The sequence below is a fragment of the Myotis davidii genome, unplaced genomic scaffold (assembly GCF_000327345.1).
Source record: "Myotis davidii unplaced genomic scaffold, ASM32734v1 scaffold436, whole genome shotgun sequence".
NCBI lineage: Eukaryota > Metazoa > Chordata > Mammalia > Chiroptera > Vespertilionidae > Myotis > Myotis davidii.
The window spans coordinates 3,509,039-3,522,867 of NW_006292604.1; the positions used below are offsets into that span (position 1 = coordinate 3,509,039).

Consider the following 13,829-nt stretch of genomic DNA (forward strand, 5'->3'; position numbering starts at 1 on the left):
TGCTGTTCTACAAACACCTCCCTTTCAAGTAGTCAAGAAATAACTGAAAGCTTCAATTACCCGTGTCTACGATGCTTATTATTCACTTTAATATTTGAAATAGGGGGTAATGTGAAAAAATAGCAGCACTTTTCTGTCTAGTCCAATCAAACAAAAGCAAATAAAAATAAGCTGGAGTGGAAATAAGACTAAGGAAAGAAGAAATACATTTTTCTATTTCAACACAAAAGTGATACCGACAAAGAAGACATGAGAAATAAAAACATAAAACCTTTACTGATATCAACTGATGAAGGGTCACTCATTTATAAAGCAGAACATTAAATAAATTATGCTGCCCCAACATAAAAACGCCAGGTGCAACATGTTGAGAACATGAATTTCAACAAGATAATAAAATTCAATAGGGCTGATGGGCCTTTCAGCCTCTCTCCTATGACTTAACTGTTTACTGAAATAGAATGATTAAAGCCCTGTATCTTAAGGGTGATAAATACGTTGTAGGCTGTAATGTTCCCTGATTAATCTTACTAATGACATATCAGCTATCTTAATTTTAAGCAGCCATTACAAAATGACAGATTGCAGCGTAATGTAGCTTGAGGAAAATAAAAGTTACAGACAGACAACTAAGGAATAAGGTGTCACATGTTACACTGTATAAACACATAATGCCAGACATCCTACAAGAGAAATAACTATACACCGGCATGTTCATTTTAATTTACTTTTTAGTGCCAATTACATTTCCCAACACAATTATGTTGGGATAAAACATGACATTTTACACTCCATTCAAATTTTGTATTTTAATTCCAATCCTAATCATTTATTCATCAAATATATTTAAAAATTCCTACGAAAATGTTTTCTGCTAATGCACTAGGACAAGATGGCATTCACTGGAGAGTTCATAACTGCAAATTGAATGCTGGTACTGCATTCTCCATTTCTTTAAGAAAAATATCTGCTGATTATGCAGCCACCATGTTATAAATTTCTGCTGTAGATGATTAAGGGAGAATTTGACAATATACATGCTCCTCACAACTCAAAGAAAGGGAATGGAGACTAAGCTTAGTCTTACCACAAAGCCATTAAAAGCAGTTACTGAAGGGCACCAGGTTTCAGTGAGGCTGACTTTAGTCAGGTGGTTTCACCCTGGCTCCATCCCAGAGGCTCACCTCCAGCCCCCGGGGTTTCAAATGGGCAATGAGGGTTGAGACTCACTGTTTCGGTCTGGCAATAGAGGCAACTCCTAGGAGCTCCTTACAGAGTCAGATCTAGCCAGGCACCTTGCTAACTTTCTAATCTGAAGAAGACAGTCTTCTTCCATTTCAGTCAAACCGACTGTAACTAGAGGCTGATGGTGGGAGTGTGCAGCTGTAAGGAAGTACTGGATGTGTAGGAAAATAGAGAGTGAACATTTGAACACTGTGCAAAGGGTGGATCCAGACTTCGACCTAAGGTAGGCCATTTGTAGCCTGTTTTGCTTTTGTATCATAACTTCTCCAAAACTCTCACTTTCATCTGATGGAACTTTTGCTTATTAAATATGTCATAATTGAAAGACAACTTGATGTGTTTAATTCCGAATGTCTATGTGTGAAGAAAACTTCCTAGTATATAGAACCTAAACATTCATTCATTTGTTCGCTCATTCGTAGTATACTTATTGAGAACCCACTACCACTAGGCACTGTTCTAGGTACGGCCTTACTGCAGAGAGCAGGGGAAAACAGAAATATTGTTCCTCATGGAGCTTATTCTGGCGTGGGGTTTCTGAATAAGCTGGTAGACGAAGCTTCATTTCTTTTTATCAACAACATTTTGCTCATCTACATATAATAACTTGAAACTTTTACAGCGATAAACACAATAAAATGAGAAAAGATAAGATGAGGAAAAAATGAAAGTAAGAAAGCAGTGATATTATAACCTTGGTAAACTCTAAACGAATACAGACAAAATAGCCTGAAGGGTGATGAGAATAATTCAAAGGTAAAATAAATTGCAACAGATATAAAATAAAATAAAAAACTTCAATACATTCAAAACCATGAAAATTAAACTCCTTTAAAACAGTGATCCTGGTGTGCATTTTAAAGTCACTGGAGTGTGGGGCTCCCCACATGACAGAGAAGCTTTGCAAATCCTTTCCCTTCCCTGGACAATGGGAAATATTGTCGAAAATTACCATTACTGCCCCCTTAAATAAAAAACAGTTTCCCCTTCGAGATAATTTATGGTGGTTGGATCACTTTAGTCCTTTGTTGTCTCTGGTCTATAATATCCTGTGTTTCTGCTCTCCCCTCCAGCCCTTTTGCTCATCCACAGTGACACGTTTACTCTTTTTATGCACCTTAGATGGTTTCATACTCTGATTCTGAATTTCCCCCATTAGCACTGGTAGGTTATTTTTGAAAAGAGAGATTATTTTTGAAAGAAGTTTTTTTTTGTCAACCCAATGTGTTTCATATGGCTCAGATGTTCATGTCAGGCCTCTAAGACATCCTCCTACATCTATAAAAAAATTATGATAGAACTCCACCTAACAATGGAAATGCCCAGAGACATGGAATGGGGTAAAATCGAGGACTTCCGAAACCTCTCATTAGTGGGGGAAACATTATAGGCACAGAAAGCAGCAAAGTCGCCACTGGAAGACTATAGCAGTTAAAATAAAAGGGGAAGCTAACAACATGGCAGATCTGAAGCAGCCCTGTCCAGAGGATCACATGGCATTCCTTCCTGGGAACCAGGAGCCTGTCCCATGCTTCCTGGGGTGCTTCTGAATCAGTGTCTGCAGCAAAGAGACTATTTCGTTTAACTTTTTAATTAACGTGTGTCCTTGCTGACAGACATTGTGAATGGGGTACTTTTCCCTTCCCATTATGGCTTTGACTTCAGATTTAATTACTGTGGAAATGAATCAAGAAACATGACTTCAGGCACTGCATTTTAAATGCCAGCAGAGTAACAATGTGGCTTCTCTATTTTAAAGTATCAGTGTCATCCGTCTTAATGATAAGTGATATCAAAATAATTTTAGGAAGGAGCTACCAACCTGGAGACCCTGCAACTCACGGGAAGATCACCTGTTAGTTGCAATTTGGAAAGGTTTTCTTTGGATAATGGCTTAGTTTTATTTTGTGTGTATTCATAACTACTCAGATATAAAGAAACTGCCCTCTTCAAGTGCTATATAGGAAAAAAACAGAGCCTGTTCACTTAGGTTTAAATGAGTTGATGAGATAGAACCTCCATGTATATTGTAAAAATTTAGCCAGATTCCCTTCTACTGTTTAAAATGAGTCTGGGGAATATTTAAAAGTATATTATCTTTCATGTCATGAGTAAAAAGCCATGGAAATTCAGTGAAGTTATTAAGTGGTTAGTTCTCCAGTAAAACATTCATTTGAAAAACAAAGCAACCAACAAACAAAAGAACAACAAAAACCTTAAAAAGATTTTAAAAGAAAGGAAGTGAAAGACAAGTGGATACCTTCTCATGCAGTCCAGTGCTCGGATGAAGAAGTCCTTGTGCAGCTGGTGCTCGTCTCTCAGGATGGAGCACTGTTCAAGCGTCACTGACATCGATGTCCTGTCTTTGGCACTTTTACAACAGGTGAAACGAATACCATTTAGTTTGCGACAAATCTGTAACACAGATGGACAAGCCGTTTATTGTTCTTTGGCTGGTTACTCTAGGGTGGGACTCCTAAACTCTTCTGATCTCAACACACTAAATTTATGTTAATATGTGATAGTTACAGTTGGTTCGATCTGCCCTATTGAATGTAAAACCACACCTGGTAGTTTCAAAAGCCAGTGGAAGATTTTATGTAGTTTGTATGGTGTGAGGCGTGGGACTGTTGAAACCACATGAGTGGTCAATATCCAGCAGGGGCAGCAATGCTCCCTGGAAGGGGCCCAACTGCAGTGGATAACCCTAACGATCACAGCTTAGGAACAACACCTTAATTGTGAAGGGGCTCAGACACTTGATTTGAATCCTAAATAACTAATGTTGTCTTACTTTTAAGCAACCTTTGCTAGTCTTGGTCTTAATGTTAGAAAATTTCAAACATCTACATGGTACCAGCACAGCAGATGAGGGAACCTCTAACCACTTATCAATACAACTAATAAGAATAAGGACACCTCCCCCTCCCCCCAAAAAATAGCCACTGCTAATTGCACATCTACTGTGTACCGGTGCCCTGCTAATACATTTCATATAGGTTTGAAATTTAATTAACTGCACATGAACCCTGGAGGAAGGTATAATTATTCTCAATTTACAGGAAAGGACATCGAGGTTTGGAGAGGTTAAGTAACTTGTGTACAACACTGTCCAGCCAGGATGCTAATGTAAGTCCACCTAACTCTAAGAATCAAGTCTTTAACGTCCATTCTATTCTGTTTTTATCTGTAATTCCTTCTTTTTGCGATTCTGCCATAAATCAGGAGAAGCAATAATCTCTTTCCTCATCACCTCAGGGTTAACAGGTGAATCATTCCATTCTTTTCTCTTCCATATCCCTTGGTAGAGCCCTGATACCAGATACCAACAACCAACTTTAGCATCAACATGTAGTTAACATAAATCTGACATAATACAGGCCTGCTTTATTATCTGCCATCAAGGAGGCCTTAACAGTTGCCTGTTTTGAGAAGAGGATATAATAATACAGTTTATCAAGGTTTTATACCATATTTTAATGGTGATTCTTAGCCTAGGATTTACCAGTCCTTATTATTTACCAGTACCTTATTTGGTACTTTCTCATTATTTCCAGTAGAAGTGACTAGAGAACTGTGAAAGCATGATTTTACCATACAATAATTTTCCATCTAGAGAATTCCAATCCATTCAAATAAATAGTATTTCAAAAATTTAATATAAAATAACAAAGGTTGGACTATATTCATGGTAATAAAATATAAATCTTGCTAACTACTTATCAGATATGATTTTTTAAAAGAATGAATTTTCAAATACTATATTATCACTATTATTTGTGACATCCTACTAAGAAGACTGAGTGTTCTAAATTTAAAATTGAAAGGAAGCAGGGCCATTTCATCAGAGTAGAGAGGCTGCATTTTTACAACACTTTTTAATTATATGAGGTTAATTTAACACATCTGATTGGCATTTGATCTTCAGATTCTCATTTTTTTTAAATAAAAAATTTTGGTCTTCAGATTCTCATTTTTATTTTTTAAAATTTAGTTAAGATAAAACCAAAAGCTTTATCTTTTTCAATTAGAATGTTAAAGCTTATCAAAAGCAGTATTTTCATCAATAGATTTATAGAAGGGGAAAGGAAGTAGAAGCAGAAGTAAAAGCTTTTTTGAAAATGTCAAAAGGGATTTCTATATTTCTTCATTTTAAGAGTATTATCATGGGCCTTGGTTTACAGGATATTGAAACTGAGGTATCAGCCTACAGATATGCTATTAATAATAAAGTTGATATTCCCACAGAATGCTAAATTTCCACACTGTGCATATGTGTATTCATCAAGACAAGTACTTTCACACAATGGGAAGTTGTGAGTAAGCCACATTTGGCCAGTATATGCATTTTAGAACAGTATTTCAGAAATGAATGGAATTAATGGGAAAACTTTTTTATATATTCTAATGGGAAAGTACATATACTAAGAAAAAATATACATTTGTGTTTGCATGTGTGCATCCTTCACTTTCCTATTTACATAAATGCATGGTATGTATATAATGACATGTATCTGTCCCCAAGTTGCCAGATAGCCTTGGTAAATGATCAGACTTCCTTCAAGCTACCATGTTATTAGGGAAAGAAAAAAATACAATCTGCCTTTGTGAAATTTTTGTGAGAATTAACAAGCATAGTAGTGTTTGAAGATATAAAGAGCAGTCACACTGGGGAAAGAACTATTAAAACAACCTTCCTGTAATGCACTATGGTGCTAAATGGGACCAGTGTAAATGAGCCGCCTGAAAGCCATGTTTCATATTGTTACCTTTGATGTTCTTCCCTGGGGCTCCAAGGGGGCATGAAGGGAAACTAAAGCTGCTTTCCTCTGCCTTGCTCTTGGTAAGTTATTTTATCTTTCAACTTATGGTAAATTATCCATTCCTTTTCCACAGAAGAGAGGAAATAATATTGGATTATAATGTAAGCACTGCCAGTAGGGGGAAAGGCTCTGTCTGAAACACTATTGATAGCGAATGAATAGAGTATGCTGGCAGTTGTGTTAACCTAACTCCAAATTACAAGAGTAATGCTGAGAATAACTACACACATGGAATTCATCATCAAGAGCTCCAAGGTTTGCCTTTCCTAATGAAAAGATCCATTCCTTAGGGTCTGAATGTTTAGCAAAACTTGTAAGATTATCCGAGCTATGCCTGAAATGGTTGCCAGATAAGAGCTTGCAAACCGCAGGCAAGATGCTCTTGCTCACTCTTGTAGAAATCTGGGGTGGGAAAGCAGGAAGATCTTCTACCCTGAGGGTGCCATTAACTGAGAAAGAACCATACCATATATAGTTCATTACCCTGAGAGCAATCTGCCAGTAATACATTCTATGCCAATATCTAAATTAGCAAACACATTTACAAACTCATTAATTGAACAATATGTCCAGGAGCCTTACTGAGGCTGTAAGTCAGAGATCTGATAACTACATTCTGTTGAAATCATAAGTCTCTAGAGCATGAGATGGGATGAAACATGCAACATCAAGAAAATTAAAGACACTTCCTTCTAACCTCCAAGTGTCAAACATATCCAAGATTTGTGAGAAAAGCCAATGAGAAGGATTCTTTCTCATTGAGTTTATCTTGTTCCAATTTGTGTTCTAGTCTACTGATAGCTCTATGACAATGCTTTATCTCCTAGACAATGGAAGATGACATCTGATAACTCAGAGTGCAAATGTTGGCCCCTATCAAGCAGACACCCAATATTGATTGCTGGTCCTCACGGTGACAGTGAATAAGGTCTAACAGGACAGTGCTTACCGTTGCAGCTAGCCACATGATTTCTACATTCTTCCTCTTTTTGGCTTGGATATTTTGATGGAGATTTTCTAATAATCCTTTTAAATCATTTTGTTCATGAAAATGTGAAATGTCTGAAAAAAAAGGAGAAGAAAAAGAAACAGTATTAAGCTGCTCACAAAATTTTCCTCAATATATTTGCAAATGCAATTGATGACAATAAGTGTTATTTGGAGCAGACTATGTAAGGATAATCATACTTATTAATCCTCTAGTTTTGCCGGAAGCCAGTCCATCCTTGCTCATTGACACAGTCGCTGCAGGAAAGAAACATCTGCACAGCATATGTTTCAAGGGACCTGGCGTATATAGCATACTGTTCTTAATGTGTTTGCTCTCCTTAGTGCTATGCGTTTTAACAAAGGTCACCTCTCAGAGAAAGGTTGTTTCCCCTGGTAGGGATTTTCCCCTGAAGTTAGGGAGGGGATAAAACCACTTACCGAAGTGCCAGGAGGGTAGTTAATCACTTTAACTACGAACAATCATGCTTAAGCTACATAATCTTTACTCCCTGGAATGGAGATAAGAAACTCCCTAACCTTTGCAATAGAAATTGACAGGATTAAAATCAACTGGTATAAATCAAGATGTAACAAGACAAACACCAGAACTTCGCTGGAGATCCAGACTAGAACTTGGCTGGAGATCCTGGCTAGAGATCCTGGCTAGGCTGCTGATCAACTGAACGCTGTCTCCGTGTCATTCCTTCTTCGCCGACTCCGTCCACACCTTTGGGGACCCCTGGACCTGCTGGGGTTGGACCCCAGCATAGTTTATTCTTTATTTAGACACATGACTCGGTTTCCCTATTCTGTGTAATTGTGATAATGTCAACTAGTCTCATATAATACCAGTGGTTCTCAACCTTCCTAATGCTGTGACACTTTAATACAGTTCCTCATGCTGTGGTGACCCCCAACCATAAAATTATTTTCGTTGCTACTTCATAACTGTAATTTTGCTACTGTTATGAATCATAATGTAAATATCTGATATGCAGGATATATTTTCATTGTTCATGACCCACAGATTGAGAACCATTGTATACTAACAAGAAAAACATTCTTTTTTAAAAAAATTGATTGGAGAGAAAGAAGAAGGGAGAGGGAGAGAGAAACACCAATCAGGAATCAAACCCACCACCTCTTGGTGTATGGGATGAAGCACCAACCAACTGAGCCACACCAACCAGGGCAAGAAAAACATTCTTAATGATGATGACTGCTTCAATCAAAGCATGGCATAGATGGATATAACCTTCCATTTTTTATCACTGGATAGCTAGTCTGAATCAGGAGACTATATGGGATAAATATAAAAATTCTGCAAAACACTGATTTAAGGCAACCTCATGTCAAGATTCTTAAGAGATTTTTTTTCACAAGGTTCACAGTCAGAGGCAGAGTCAAATAAAAAGCCTAGTCTCCCAACTCCTATGCCAGCAATTAATTTTCCCCAAATCTGTGCTTGTGTCTTCACAATTAACTATGGGTATTAAAAAGCAATCATCTTAACACAATGGACCAGCTTCTTCAGAATTCTGAGACTCCAGAATAAAGCATAATGATTTTTCAAAATAATTTAGTTTCTTTGTTGACATGGAGATATTTTTAATCAGCCATTTTAAACCACCTATACAGCTCCTAATATAAACCAAATGGCTATCCTTTGCCCATAAGGATAGTGCTCTAGCATAGACAGACATGATGTTCCTTGTAATTTCACCCCTTCTCCCCATTGCATGCTTTTTACAAGGGATCATTTTGATGTGCTTACAGTTTTCAAGTCACTATTTCCATGTCTGTCATGACAAAACTTGCCTTATTCAGAGCACATCGCTATCAATCCAACACTTTACTTGCTGCCAAGTTTTTTTCAACGTGACAAAAATCTTGCAGGCCACAGAAACTCAGATCTGGTTCTTGAAGGAAGTATCATAAGTAACGACTAGTTTGTAGATTAATAGATGAGCTTTCAAGATATAATGATAGAGCCTTACATAGCCACTGAAAATCATGGTATCAATAGAACATAGATTGGTTTTAGTCTGAAAATCAGTCTCTTAATATGTAAAATATAGCCAATAAGTTTTGCTTTTTGCTCCTCACTCCTGCATTCCTCTAACAACAAACTTAGAGCAACTAATCTCTATGCCTATCTCCATAGGAATATTATTTATTCAAATGGGGTTGAATAATGTAATAAAAAGGTGAAAGTACAAAAATGTTCATTGCTTTGTTTAATATTTTTTAAAAATTTAAATTTCAAAGAGAGAACAGTAAACTGTTACATCGTGCTGCAATGTAATATATAGGTAAAATAAACAAATGCTGTATGTAACATCATAAATATATACAAAACATGTTGAGTAAAAATTGCAAATTATAGCGGGATTCATATAAGATAACAGCAATAATATAAAGTTAAATGTGCAAAGCTGTACCATATTTTCTATGGTTGCATACATTTGGAGTAAGAAAGTGTATGCGAATGCAAAACACCAAATTCAGGGTACTGATTTGCTCAGAGGCAGGAGGGTTAGAGATGGAAACCAGACAGGGCTTCCCCTTTAACTGAAAATATTTCTTTCCTACAAAATCTGTGAGGCTGAAGGACAAGTTCCCTAGTGTTTGTTATTTGATGATCTGTTTTTTGTTTGTTTGATTGAAACTTTCATAATTGTTTTTAAAGAAAGCACCCAGCCAAAATTCTAGAAAAGTGATTTCTAGTGCCAAATCTTGCTCCAACTTTGATGTGTGGTCTTGGGCAAGTTGCTTAACCCTCTGTCCCTACTTTCTCAACTGCAAAATAAGGACAAGAACCCTGTCAAGTTCAATTGACTTGCAGTGGAAAACAATTAATAAAAGTCTTGGCAGAAGAGGCTACATCATTAAATTCTGTGTCAACTCTGCAAAACAGAGGAAGACATTCACAGCTCTTAAGAGAGTTCATAGCCTCGGATAGGATGCCACGCTTCTCAGAATTTATCCAAAGTAGAAAACGTTCTCTTACACATACGCAGGTGCACAGTGATCACGATCAAGAACATTCACAAAACCAGGGACTGACTCCCACCACCTCCCAAGGGAACACGACAGCCAAGTACACATGCACTTTGGAGTATACCCTTTCTCCTTGTTTCATCAAATGGGGCTTCTTCAACAAGAGTTCTGAATCGGACATTGACCTGAATCAAAGACAGGGTGTTGAGCAATGAACAGGAATAGGACTGTGTGAACTCTCAGCTGATCGAACTGTAACACTAATGAGGCCAAGGCAATAGCCTCATCCATCCCCTCATTGTCAATTATTTTAAGTTGTCAGAGTCTCAGATGAAATGGAAATGAATCCCAGCACCTGTTCCGCTCACTTCCCACTGCATAGCAGGCATAAAATCTACTTGGGATCCTCACGTTCTCACTCTGAAGTCAATCGATACAATTCCATCACCCTTGAAATCAGGACTAGTTCAGGGATGTGCATCTAAATCTAAGCCAGTCAGAACTTGACTCTGACCTGGGCAATTGTTGCAGGGGTATGGATGCAAGTGGTCTGTGATGTTCCAGGTGAGGGAGGCTCAGGACCCTGTAAAACGCAAAGGGGAAGAAAAGCTCTTTGGTTGAGGATGGGAATAGTTCACGGCAGCCATCCTCGAGTCACAAAGGGGCAGTGTCAACACTAGGAGTAGCAGAGGAATGAAATGGGGTGGGGAAAATCATTTTAATATTGCAGAGCCACTAAGCCCATTATAAATTGGGCAGGGATATGAAATATTGTAAAGGTACTTTATAATATTTAGCTCACAAAGGGCCCTGGGTGTTTTTCCTTCTTAGCTCACAGGGCTAGATAGCCCTCCCTTATAGGGCTGACACAGGACTCAACTAGTGGAAGCATTCCAATAGACCTGGATGACAATACCCTTCTCCTTTGTTTGGGAAAAGTGCAAGAAATGGACATTATCAAGAGACAACAGAGAGATCTGAGATGATAAACTAATACTTGCTTACTCCTCATTTAAAGGATAGAGAAAGAAGCATTTCGTCTAACCAAATCACTATCACATTTGCTCCAAATCATATAGCAAATGTGATGGTGACTCTAAAACATGGAATAGTTTGTGCTAGTGATTTATAGAAGTGCTTTATTTTATTTGATTATTTGGTAACCCCAAATTTAGGTGTCTCAATGATCTAGGTGGGCTTGAAAGGGGCCTTGAAAGGTTTCTGAGATCATGCAATCCAATGGGAAGATCAGAGCAAGAAGAGAGAGAAGCATCATATATGCCCCACCAGAGTCTCTGCAGTTGGTCAGAGGCCAGATAGGATGTGAAGGGAAGTACATCCTGATGGTTTAGTGTGCCTCAGAGTCAAGGCAGAGAGAACAACTGTCTGAGAGCTACATCACTATTCAAAGATGTGGAAGGAGAAATCCACAGCACATGGTACCGAGATAGAGCAAAGAGACCTCCCGCCTGTCAACAGTTCCGGCACCAACTTCAGATATTTACTTCTCGATTCAGATGAAGACAGCAAAGACTTACAGGACATGGCTTTTCCATTCTTAGGATCTCCATACTTGGCTCAAATAAACCCCTTTCCCATTAATTACTAATGCAAAATAGTTTTTTTAATATCATTAAGTTTTCAAGTAATTAACAAATTTGAACTTTATCAGTTTGCTGGCTAACAAAGAATTTCCCTGTACTAAATTTCATTTTGGCATTAAAATATTTTATGTGAAATAAAATAAACCTGCAGGTGAAATTTTCTAACTACGCATATACACATGAGTATACATATGTCATTATGATATTTTAAGGCAAGAGTGACTGTGTTATGAAAAGATCTAATCACTCCACCACCTAAGATGGTTCAAACTAAGTGTCAGAATAGAGATCAGTGAACAGAGTGCTAGGGATTCAGTGACAGGTAGACTTTTATTACAGCTTTTGGTTAAAAATATTTCTTACTTTATTAAAACCTGGTATCTTATCATTGTGAATACCTCAACATCCCAACATATTTATAGTACTTATGGATGAACTCCAAAGATATTCTTGATTCTCTGACTCTGGACTGCTCAAATGCTATGTGCTTAATTTATGGGAAAAAAGAACTGTGGAACTGAACAATGGAAAAGAAAGAAAGAAAGAAAGAGAGGGAGGGAGGGAAGAAAATAAAAGAAGAATCCACAGGTGTAAAACATATTTCTATAGGCTTAGATGCCTTAATAGTTTTTCACATAAATATTGCAAAAAGTATATGTGATAAACTGGTTCCTTATTTTATATCACTTTATATCCCCTATAGAAGTTGTATTCTATCTGATTTTCTCCTTGGATATGCATGATACATCTGATGTAGCTTATAAATAAAAAACCTAAACCTTTACTAAAGTCTTTTACATGGTTAAGAATGACACAAAATTTCTATTGGACTCAACTGAGATTTCTAATGATAAGTTCCTTATTTTTACTTTTGGTATTGTCCAGTGGCACTGACAATGTCCTAGCACAGTGATGGCGAACCTATGACACGCGTGTCAGAGGTGACATGCAAACTCATTTTTTTGGTTGATTTTTCTTTGTTAAATGGCATTTAAATATATAAAATAAATATCAAACATATAAGTCTTGTTTTATTATGGCTGCAAATATCAAAAAATTTCTATATGTGACAGGGCACCAGAGTTAAGTTAGGGTTTTTCAAAATGCTGACATGCCGAGCTCAAAAGGTTCGCCATCACTGTCCTAGCATGACCAGCCGGACACGTTCAAGAGAGCAACCAGGGTAACAAGGCAGGTGTGGACCATGACATCTTGCCAATCAGCTATGTTGGTTCAGAGAATCTCAAAATTGCTCTCACATCACCAGCACGTGCTTCTTTCTTCCATTGACCTCTATATCCGACCTCTCCAGAAGATTTATAATCAAGCAATTATTATTGTTTTTTATAACTCTCAGACTTACAATCAGGAGGCATCTTTTCCATAAATATCGTGTAATATTCTTTTAGAAGTTCAAAATTTTCCTGATTAATACTTTCTTGCAAAGAAACATCTCCAAACCTAAAAAGAGAAAAAAGAAAACAGTAATAAGTCATAAAATAGCACCTGAAAGGAACATATTTCATCTTTCCTTTTAAAATAGATGGCTAAAGTTGCCTAAGGACTCTCCTTTATTTTATTTTATTTTTTTTAGAGAGAGGAAGGGCGAAGAGAGAGAAATATTGATGTGAGAGCTTCACATTGATCAAGGCCTCCTGCATGACCCCTATTGGGGATGGAACCCACAGCATGGGCATGGAATCCAACCAGCAATGTCATGGTACACAGGACAATGTTCAATCAACTAAGCCACACTGGCCAGGGCAGGAGTCTCCTTTTTTTTTTTATTTCAGAAATGTTGCACAATAGTGATTTCAAACACATCCCAGTCACCACTGGCCCTGAGTCATTCCACCAATCCCCTTGACACACCAAAATGTTTTCATAATCACCAAATATAAAATTGAATGAAACATCAAGTCTAAAACACCAGTCCCTGTACTTGTACATAACTGATATTCACTTAATGTTGGTCTTCCCACCTCTGCAGGACTATAGCTCTGAGATATAGATAACTTTCTTCTCTCTTTTTATCCCTCCAATCTTCCTCTTCACCCATGAGACTTGAGGAGAGGTCCAGGACTGGACTCTAGGCTGCATATAGACTTACTAGAGGCCCGGTACACAAAAGTTGGTGCACTCGGTGGGGGGGGTGGGGGGGGGAGGG

At 37.6% G+C, this 13,829-nt stretch overlaps 1 protein-coding gene across 4 annotated transcripts in view; it reads right to left on the reverse strand.

Annotated features, from left to right (window-relative positions):
* The window catches only part of INPP4B (inositol polyphosphate-4-phosphatase type II B), a 464,775-nt gene that overhangs the window by 44,333 nt on the left and 406,613 nt on the right, over positions 1-13,829 (reverse strand). For all 4 annotated transcript variants that reach the window (XM_006766076.2, XM_006766075.2, XM_006766072.2 and 1 more), the window contains 3 exons: positions 13,026-13,123; positions 7,018-7,130; positions 3,506-3,660 (listed from right to left, as the gene is read on the reverse strand). In XM_006766076.2, the coding sequence (XP_006766139.1) occupies positions 3,506-3,660; positions 7,018-7,130; positions 13,026-13,123 (366 nt within the window). The remainder of the gene's footprint in view (positions 1-3,505; positions 3,661-7,017; positions 7,131-13,025; positions 13,124-13,829) is intronic.